Source organism: Ursus americanus, chromosome 3, assembly GCF_024610735.1.
Source record: "Ursus americanus isolate L20-20 chromosome 3, mUrsAme1.1.p, whole genome shotgun sequence".
NCBI classification, from domain to species: Eukaryota; Metazoa; Chordata; class Mammalia; order Carnivora; family Ursidae; genus Ursus; species Ursus americanus.
Window position 1 is genome coordinate 51847901 of NC_142129.1, and position 10887 is coordinate 51858787.

General features: G+C 45.2%; 1 protein-coding gene across 10 annotated transcripts in view; it reads left to right on the forward strand.

Annotated features, from left to right (window-relative positions):
• The window catches only part of RAPGEF5 (Rap guanine nucleotide exchange factor 5), a 328587-nt gene that overhangs the window by 313470 nt on the left and 4230 nt on the right, over positions 1-10887 (forward strand). For all 10 annotated transcript variants that reach the window (XM_087860981.1, XM_087860984.1, XM_087860979.1 and 7 more), the window contains 2 exons: positions 3955-4019; positions 8037-8091. In XM_087860981.1, coding sequence (XP_087717107.1) covers positions 3955-4019; positions 8037-8091 — 120 coding nt within the window. The remainder of the gene's footprint in view (positions 1-3954; positions 4020-8036; positions 8092-10887) is intronic.

Consider the following 10887-nt stretch of genomic DNA (forward strand, 5'->3'; position numbering starts at 1 on the left):
AAGGAATTAATTTTAAGCAGAAAAAATTTTGAAAGAAAAGTTTTAAGGTAATGAGAAATTAGTTGACAGTGTCCCTTTAGCTTAATTAGATATGAGCAGTGCTTTTTGCTGTATATTTGTGATTTTCCCCAAAAAATATTTAATGCAGTCAAGTGTCTCACACTTACATCTTAGCTTGGATGCAATTTTCTGCTCTACTGAGTTTATCTAGACCTCTTTGTTGGCAGCAAAACAAATATCCCTTTTTTCTACCGAAAATATATTCACTCTAGTACTTTTTTTTCTTTTTTTCATTAGAAGCTTTCTTGAGTTTAAATAAGCATTAGTTTTCCTTTTTAAGTATTTTGTCCTTGTAAAAATAAACATCATTAGCACTTTATGGTATTTAAAATGATCATTTCTGTCTGAAATAATTTCCAAAGGAATATAGGGTGAAAATTCAAAATATGTATATATCATGTGTGAAACAAAACGTTTTGGAAAAAATAGACATTAATTTTGGGGTTATTTTTAATTGCAAAAAATGTTTAAAGTTGTGATAAACTACTTTAGAACAACTAATGCTTTAGTGAAAACTCGCCCCCCCCCCCTTGTGCCTCCCACTTTGGGTTGCTGTTAGAGAAAAAGGACCAGATTGAACTCCTTGGGTGTTAAGAAGGATTAGGCCTCCCTTGTTTCATTTTCGTGAGCTGGTCAGTTCCCAGTAAGCATGCAGATTATCAAGTGAGCGCTTCACCTGAGGATCCTTCCAGTGTCTTTCCTATTTCCCAGTTGAATTCTTGCTTTTTGATTTAGTTTTCCCCCCTAGTGTGGTGTGGAATCCATTCAGAAAGTGGATGAATGGGAAACCCTAAGTAAGTGTAGGGGAAAGGATCCAGCTGAGCTGAAGGCAGAAGCAGCCGGACAGTGTGTATCATGCAGTGTTTTTGGAGACGGTAGTCCTTTCCAGTAGAGCGAGTATCAACAGGTGTGTGAGGATTAACTGAGGTCCTCTGGTGGGCTGTGTGCGTATCTCAGAGCCGAGATGATTAGTGCAGATTTGCGGGGGTATTTAAATAAAAGGAATATCAGGGTGCTTGTATATTTCTGCCTCCTCTCTTACTTGCCATCTCCAAATGGAGTCGCTTCGTCCAGTAGTTCTACTATATGAAGTGTTTGGAGAGTGTTCAGCTGTCTCCGGATGAACAGTGCTCATTTCCCACACTCAGCCTGGTGGGTACCCTGAACTGCTTCACAGCCCAGGACTCAGGTTCTGAGACCCCAGGTTTCTCTTTCTTTCTTTGCCTCTTTGTCTCTTTTCTTTTCTCTTTTCTTCTTCCTTCCTTCCTTCCTTCCTTCCTTCCTTCCTTCCTTCCTTCCTTCCTTCCTTCCATTTATTGGTTTATCTCTCTCTCACCTTCCTCATCACACACCTGCCATTCACCTGCATCAAAACCTTCAGCCCCTTGAAGCCCCTTCTGGGTGGCAGCCCCTTCCAGCCTCTCTCTCCTTCCCACCTGGCCAAAAGCACATTCCCCTGCTTTATTCTCCTGCCAGCATCAGCCTGACCTCCAAGCCCCTGAGGGTTGGGGTTAAGTGAGACCACCCAAGAAGAGAAGAGACCTCAGGCAGAGGGAAGAGAGGGAGCCCCAAGGAAGGACTTGAAATGTTGCAGACACACTCCGCGCCATAAATCTGGCAAGGTGACTGACAGGTTGTAAGAAATGCCCAAGTCTGTTCGGCTCGAGCTCCCAGAGAGGCATGGCTGGGGAGAGGAACCAGGCTCCCTGGGTTTGAATCCTGGCTGGGACCTGGGACGAGGAGAGCTGTGATCGCGGGCCAGCTGCGCATGTTCTTTGGCCTGTTTCTTCAGGGCTATACCTTACAGTCTTTTGTTAGTGCCGTGTCTGATGCTGTTAATAAAGATAAGTGCCATAATCGTCATGACCGCTCATCATTATCCTTGGGAACATGGAGAGGATGACAGTAATGTAACAGTGAGGAAATGAACCAAGTGACTCAGGGAGGGTGTTTGTAACCTGAGGTCTCAGGGAGTTAGGGGAGACTAGGCTTTTCGGTGGTGTGTGATGTAGATAGAGTGCGCACAGTGCTTATTTGCCACACAAAAAAGGTAAAAGCTAACTACTCTCTTCTAAGATTTATTTATTTTAGAAAGAGAGAATCCTGAAGCAGCTTCCGCCCTGAGCAGGGAGCCCGATGCGGGGCTCCATCCGAGCACCCTGAGATCATGACCTCAGCCAAAACCAAGTCTGCCGCTTAATCAACTGAGCCACTCAGGCACCCCAAGATATTATATTATATTATATTATATTATATTATATTATATTATATTTTAAAAGGTTTTATTTATTTGAGAGAGAGAGAGGTAGAACAAGTGGGGGAGGGATGAAAGGAGAGGGAGAATCAGACTCCTTGCTGAGCAGGGAGCCTGACGGGGGACTCGATTCCAGGACCCTGGGATCATGACCTAAGCTGAAGGCAGATGCTTAACCCACTGAGCCACCCAGGTGCCCCCAAGATATTTTATTTTTTAAGTAATCTTTACACACAATGTGGGGCTCAAACTTAAAATGCTGAGGTCAAGAGTTGCATGCCCTTCTGACTGAGCCAGCCAGATGCCCCAGGACTACTCTCTTCCAAATACTGTGACACAGAATGAAAGCTTGTATTAAAGATAATAAAATAACCAGAGAGTTTGTCAGATGACCGTGTAATTGTGAATTGTTTTCCTGTTAGAACATCAGTTTAAAAGAGGGGGAAAAAATATTAGGAAGACTTTGCAGTCAGTGCTGGAAGCTGCCTAGAGGAAAAGTTTGGATCAGGGTGTCCTGTTAACTGTGTTACTCGTGTCGCCCCCTAGTGGGCCATCAAAGCTCAGCGGCCAAATGCGTTGTAGGCAGGTTTCCAGAGCACCTAGCTCATAATTGCCCCAGGGGGACCAGCTGAATGAAAGTCTTGATTAGATGCAAATGCTTTCCCTTTATATTTATAGGAATCTAAAGCTGTTCTTTTCCCTCTTTTATGTCAGGTTACTTTAACAAGATAATTTTCATTAGGTTTGCCCTCCGCGTTTGGGATCTAACATGATTATTTGCAGTTTCTTTTAACTGTAGTATATTTCTTACTTTGATTCTTGTCTTCAAGGATTTCCTAATGCTGAGTCATTGACCCTCTGATCTGAGTTTTTATGATCCATCCACTCACTGAGCTTCAGCTGCTGTCTTTATTTTAACTAATTCCCAAACCCCTTTCTCTTGAGGAGGCACTCCTGGGTTTTGTTTTTTGTTTTTTGTCTTCTGTCACTTTAAATGCAGTGAGGCTCAAACCAAATGTAACTTTCCCTTCCTCTGAAAATGTACCTTCATCTTACATTCCTTATGTTCTTTTCTTCAGTGATGCTTTTTTGCACCCATCAAGGAGGGCCAGGAACTTTGCCATTTTCTGACCTGTCCCTTTCCTAACTTCTGATACACAATCAGACACTGACTTTTGGACCCAAATATCTAAATTGAAACATCTAAATCTAGATCTTCTAACATTTTAGGTAAAGCAGACCCCATACACTTAGCCAGGAGTTGTTAAAAAGCAAACACATAGATACTAAAATTCTTTTGTTTCTGGCTATTTAGTTCTTTTCCGCTCAGTGTTCTGGCCTAAAAACGTGGTGGACTAAGTTATACATAGTGGGCTGGTTAAGTTGAAGTCAAACACTTCACTGTAAGTACAAAATACATAATTGCATCTATGTTATAATATCTTCCCCCCACACACATAAATTAGGCCTTTGCACATTGAATACCATACAGAGTCAATTTCAAGTTGCCTTGTCAAATGCATGGAATAATGCACAATGTCTAAGAAAAATTAGTAGGTTGTGTTGCATCTAGACCTCCTTAGCCCTGACTCCTGATCCATTCCTAACAGCACATATATCTTTTTGTTTTTAATTTTCAGATGTAACATTTATTCATGAAGGAAATAAAACATTTTTGGATAATCTTGTCAATTTTGAAAAACTGGTATGTAAGTTTCATTATTTCTCCCTTTTTCCCCTGTAAGGAAAGTGTATGCTTTTCTTTCTTGCTCCAAGAAACAAATGGTTGAAGTATTTCTCTCCTTTGAATGCATGGTCTGCTGCGTGTAATGCATTGTCACTAAAATGCATTCCAGTTAAAAATAGGGGTGCTAGCAAGGTTTTGAGAACCAAATATGAAAATCTGCTTTTTTAGGTTTGAAAATGGAACTTCATTACGTTCGCATCAGAGGTCGAGGGTGTGTTGCTGAGCCAGAAATAAAGCAGTGAGGTGCTGCCAGGAGGCATTCGCACTCAGGAGGCCAAGCTCGACTGCTAGAAAGGCATGGCTGTGCGTCTCAGTGTGCACTGCTTCCGAGGCCCAGGAGAAAGCTTCTGGGGAGGTGTGTGCACCTCCAGTGCTCCCCACTAGGATATCAAGGTGGGATTTGTAGTGTGTGTGTGAGGGCAAGTACCACGCCTCTATCAGCCCGTGGACTGCGCGCCACTATGGAGACAGGAGCCCTAGCACAGGGCCTTCCCTGCTCACCACCGAAAGGTCCCAGGCAGTCCCTCCTTACAAGTTACCAAAAGGCCTCTTCCTGAATTATTTCTAGGACCTTCTCAGGTATTTTCTCATGTAGTGGGCTCCTCCTTGCCTTTTGACTGGCCTGGGGAAGAGGCGGGGTTGCCCACAAGAACTGAGCCAAGTGTAAAGTAGGAGTGCTCCAAAGAGGCCCAGTAGACGACAAGAATGGGTCTGTCTGATAATGAACCTTAGTGTCATAGATGAGTCTGTCCTTCATAGTTAGAGATGATACCAGTGACCCCTGTCTAGAGATCCTGACCTTTGAGTGACCTTTTCAGCAATGATAATGGGTTTCTGTGAACTCTTTCAGGAACTGACCCCCAATTCCCTGTGAGATGAGGTCAGGCCAGTGAGAGAGAGTAGGTTGAGGGAGGCGGGGGTTGCAGACCACGACCAAAGAGCAGTACAAACTGATGAGTCCAAGTGAGGTTTGGCATCTGACCTTTGTCTCATAAGTGCCCTGCTCTTATCGTCAGGTTAACTCTCCACACAGAGGGTGAGGCGGCAGAGAACCGTTGCCATACAACTTGAAAACCCGAGCACCTAGAATCTGGGAGACAAACATCTTGGGATATCTTGTCATAACTCCATTTTAATCACTGGAGGATGATAGGTTTGTGCCCTCTCCTTTTTTTAGATTTTATTTATTTGACAGAGAGAGGGAGAGAGCACAAGCAGGGGTAGCAGCAGGCAGAGGGAGAAGCAGGCTCCCTGCTGAGCCGGGAGCCCGATGTGGGGCTCAATCCCAGGACCCTGGGATCTTGACCTGAGCCGAAGGCAGACACTTCACTGACAGAGCTGCCCAGCCGCCCCTCTCTTTTAAATTTTAAATTCCTGAAGAGAACGTCATGAAAAAAAGACAGCTAGAAGACACATACAGGTATAGGGCAGCCCCCTGGGTCCCCTCCCTCTTCAGGAGCTTGAACTATCGCTCAATAAACTTTGCTCAGCTGCCCACCAAAAAAAATAAAAAATTAAAAAATGCAGGTATCCATGCAGAGAGTGGGCCTTGGCTCCCACATCCATCCACCAGGGGCGGCTGGCGCATCACTGCTAAAGAGAGCAGATTCCGTGGTATCGGGGAGTTCCTGGGCCTCAGTAGACGGCACTGAAGATGCAGCCGGCCTCCTGCTGGCCCCCTCCTTGCACGAGAAGACAGCGTGAATCACAGTTTCTCAAAGGACAGAAATCTATTTGCAGTATACACAGCCTGTGTTCTACTTGGATGCTGGGGAAGGAAACTGAATTTCCCAATGGCGTCAGTATTTTGAAGGAATGTTTCTTAGCAAGGAACAGTGTTTCGCTTAAGCTAAAACAGGATCATCTTTCACAATAATGAACCAGTAGAACCTAACGGAATTAACTGGTGAGAAGCCAATTCCTCCCGATGGATATTAGCTTAAGCCGGCTAGCAAATAATGCAGTGTATTCTCTTTATCTGGCTGATTCAGGCCAACACATTAAGTCCGACGACGCGAAGGCCCAGAAGCGCGCTTTGGGTCTAACGAGATGTCCGTCGTGCCCTCTGCTGTCTCAGCAGCTCTAACCGCTTCAGCACTGAACTATTCAATAATGAAGAAGCAGACACTTTCTCTTTTTCTTTCTTTTTTTTTAAAGATTTTATTTATTTATTTGACAGAGATAGAGACAGCCAGCGAGAGAGGGAACACAAGCAGGGGGAGTGGGAGAGGAAGAAGCAGGCTCATAGCGGAGGAGCCTGATGTGGGGCTCGATCCCATAACGCCGGGATCACGCCCTGAGCCGAAGGCAGACGCTTAACCGCTGTGCCACCCAGGCGCCCCGCTTTCTGTTTTTCTTCTCGACTCCTCCGTGTCGAGAGCATCATCCTTTATCATCTCTCCCTCCTCTTCCTCCTTCCCGCTTCAGGAAAGCCGAAGATGAGGACCAGGACTGAGGTTCTCACTGCAGCTCTCAGTACTCAGCCTCACATCCACCCGGGGGTCCCATGAGCCACACGAATGGCACACGATAGAAATCAGTGTGACACCATCGCTTAGAATGAGAGCCCTGCCCTAGGAATAGCAGTCAACTTTGGGGAAGGAAATGTAACAATACACTCACAGACATGAGTCACGTCTCATTTCCTTTACAGAGGCAGCCTGAGCTACTGCTCTAATCACTGTCCTATTTAATTTTCCACTATTGAGTAGAAATAAATTAGAAATACAGTGGAGAACAATTTAATAAGTAGGTCATGTTCACAAATAAAGTTTCTATAGTTTTGACAGATATTAAGTAAAAAAAAATTTGTACTAATGTTATTCTTTTAGCAATAATTCTTTGAGAGCTTGCTGTATATGGACGAGCCTTTGCGTGGTGTGTAGAGGCAGGGCGGGAAGGATGATGACACGCTTGGGGAAGTTTGGAGGACCAGATAATAATAATGTTGATTCTTGAATAATAGGATGATGTTTGGATTTTGAGAGGAAGCAAATTAGAAAGTCACTGTGGATTTTCCAGAGGACTAGAACATGATAGCAACAGTGTTCAGAGATGATTCTAGCAACCGGAGGAGAGGAACAGTAGTGCAGAATGGTGTTGTCCTAAATGCCGTCTTTCTCCTTCATGGTGGAACACTAAACACGAGAGAGCTAGAAGGCTGTTGGAGGTACCCGAGTGTGAGCTCATGGGACCTGGTCAAAGGCAGCCATAAGGTCAAGAAGACTTCTGCCTGCAGATCAGTGAGAACTTCAAAGAAAGAAATAAAAGCAAAATCCTGAAGACCGTAGGAAGGAATGTAAATCATAAATGGAGAACAGTCTCTATAATGATATTGGTGTTTTAGAAAATGTTTGCCTTTTGTGACTATTTCTTTTACTGTCTTGATGTGAGATACTTGAGTCTTTGATGCCACCGGTATTCCTACCGGCGTGCAGCAAGAACGCGGGAGTCACTGTGTGACGTAGGACAGGTGCTGGGCATGCAGAGCCCTCTAGTGGCACCCGGCCTAGAGGAGGCACAAAGATCCCGAGAAGTGCCGACCACCAGGCCAATCTATATTCTCCCAAGGAGCCGCCCAGATTCGGAAGGGAAATCTCAGAAAGGCTTCACGGAGAGCAGGCAAAACATCCCCGGAAGTGAAAAGCCTAGGCAGATTCGGACAGGTAGACAGGGTGGGGGTGCTGGATTTCTTAACACCGTGTAAACAATGGGCTGTTAGAGTCCATGGCATGTGGAAACCCAGGGCTCAGTTACACTCTGTGCAGCCAGGGTTGGGAGCACTGTTTCTGCAGATGAAGACTTAATATAGCCCTTCGTCATCCAAGCTCAGTATTTTCTGTTAAAGTTAAGACCAGTTCCAAATACAGCTCTTCGTTTGCACCCCAGGGTGTAAAATCCATCCCGGCAGGCACCACTACCCAGCAGCACCCTAAGTGACCCTTCCATTGATACGTTTCCTCCTCTACCTTGCAGCACATGATTGCCGACACTGTCCGAACGCTGAGACACTGCAGGGCTAATCAGTTTGGTGAGTACTGAAGTCCGGCACGGGATGTCAGCTTACCGCCCCTGGGCACAGACTGTAAGCCCGTCACAGTGTTTGGTGGGAATGTGCTGAAACAGATTATAACGTGTAATATGCAGGTGCCGTATTCTCTTTTCATTTTGTCACTGCCTGTGTGGGATGCGGAGGAAGACAAGATACGGCAGCCTTTTATCCTCTCTCGGCAGCAGGTGTCCCCCGTACAGGGTGACTTTAGAGGATCAGAGGCTCCCCAAGGCACCCCTGACCCAGAAAGTCTGTTTGGTTGTCCCTTGGCTCAGAAATACCAGTGGGTTTATCAGGGGTGACCCTGTCCCTAAACTCCTTGCTTGGAGCCTTCCTGGAATAGGAACAAAGTTTGTAAAAGTTTCTGAAGCAGCCTTCCAGAATCTTTACTCCTCTCCAACAAAAACTTCCTGTCTGGAGCTGCCTTTCACTGAAAATGTATTTTTCTGAGCCCTTTTGTGGACTCCCCACTGAGATGAATGTATGTAGGGATATGTGTTCCCTTTTCAAACCTCAAGCATAATTTACACTCTGTTTAAACAGCATTAAAACACTGCAGGAAGGAAGGAAATCCACTTTGTTGAGTTCAGGGAGCATTCACACGGGCACTGGCATCCTGACACCGATACTGGTGATCAGTGCGTGGCGATCATTAACGCGGAGCAGAAAGTAGAGCCTCGGAGAGGTGACGCGTTCAGCCACTGTTCAGACGGAGCCTGTGACCTCCTGACCCAGCCTCGTTTCTTTGCCTTGTGCAGAGTCTATAGATAAGAAGAGTGATAAAAAAAATTGGAAAGTTAAATTCAATAATTATAAATCAATCCAAGCTGACCACTAAATAAAGCTTTAAGTAAAATATCCTCATTATAAAGTAATTTTCTCAATACTACAGAAGTACACATAAAGTAGAAAGATCAAAGTCCTCCTTCCTAAGGGTAAGTGCATATTCTGAAGAATTTTCTTTCTGTCCCAGCTGGTCTTGGCTGGCAGTATTGTCCCCTACAAAGCAACGGAAATTCTGTGTGAATTACCAAGTTGCTGTTTGAAAGGGAGAGTTACAAATACAGGACCTAAGGTTTTAAATACTCACATCAGTTACTACCACCTGATAGGTGCTTAGGTAATTCTCCACGAAGTACTCAGTAGACGCACTTACCGTAGAAACGGTGATAATAACACTGTCGTGGAGATTCATTCAAATACAAGCATAATGTTGCCAAGGGTTGGGTTCATATTCCTTTCATCCTCCTTTGCCTCCCAAGTATTGATGGGCACTCAGCTCATTCTGAGACCTCAGTCTCACTGACCGAGAGACTCTGCAAATGTGGGCAGGAGGGTTATACTGGCTTGGTGGCCTCGACCCTGTCTTGAACCTCCCATCGCCAGGGAGTAGGTCTGCACAGCACAAAGCATAACTCTTTGTGTTCAGTATTTACGTATCTTTAAAAATTGGGTTTGGGACTGAATTAGTGGAATCAATTTTGACAATTTATATAGGCATAGTAAACCCATGTCAGCAATGGGGATAAAACAAATACTGTTAAGCCACGTAAAAATTATAGAGTGCCAGGTAAGTGTCACTTGTCGTGGCTGGAGCCCTTCATTCTTCTGCCATCTCAAGGTCAAAAAATTAACAGCAACATTACTTTGTACCACTGTGTTTTCCAAACCAATATTTACTAAACCAAAAGCAGTCTCTCAGTGTCTCCCAGAGAAGGTGTTCTGGAATAACACAACTCTTTGGTCACTTCCAGACAAGTGGAATGGTAAAAACTTTAACTCCTTGCGTTTCGACTTTTCGAAACCAGGAAGCCTTGTTTGCCGTTAAACCTTAAGAATGACAAGCTACCATGACATACGAGCCTTAGATGATAAAACACATTTGTCACAGAGGAGGAAAAAATGCATCTCACCAAGAGAAAAAAAAAAGCTGCATTAAAATGCGTAGCCTCCTGCGGGCCCCTTCTCCCCAAGCCAGACGTTGCTGCTCCCGTCCGAGATTCCGTGAAGCCGGAGGATGTGATGTCACCATCTCTCTCACGTGGCCATTGTCTCTCTGTAACGGTTTAGTCAGGCTCCCGGTGCCTTGAGGTTTTGGGGATTTTTCTTTGGATTGTGTTTGTTTTTAACTCTGGGAAGTGGGCTTGCCCCATTGTCCGGGCCGCTTTATCTCGGGCTCCTTATCAGAGCCTTTGCCAGTGTGGCACGTACGTGTTCACAGGGCCCTCACGCTTCTGGCGGCCCTTCAGGGTTTTAACAGCCCTGGGTTTGGGAGTGGAAAACCCCCTTGCCTCCTCCTTTGCTGGGTAGACATTAGCCCATCCACGTACTTCTGGAGCTTGCTTTGCCTGTTAAGCATATCTCAGGTTCCGTTCTGTGATACCTGTTCATTCAAATAGTTCCTCCATTTTTTTTAGTTTTTCCAAAAAGTAAGGGTGCCAAAAAATTCTACACCATCTAAACACAAACAAACTATTGTGTCCGTGCAGTGAGCCAATGAGCAGTGATTTCTGACGATTGCAGACCGAGCTAGAAGGGCCAGGGAAAGCCACTGAGGCAGGCAGTTGCTGTGACATGGGACCGTGGACGTGGACTCGGGAGCCACATGGCCTGGGCGCCAGTCCTGCTGTGTGTCTCTGCTGCTTGCCATTCTGCAGGGGGGCTGCTGACACAGTCACTAAATACTGGATAACGTTAGGTGATGCATGCTCTAGGAATGTTAGTGGAACACGGAGCTTGCCAGTCTAGTGACCTGACCTGAGGACCGAGTCTGAG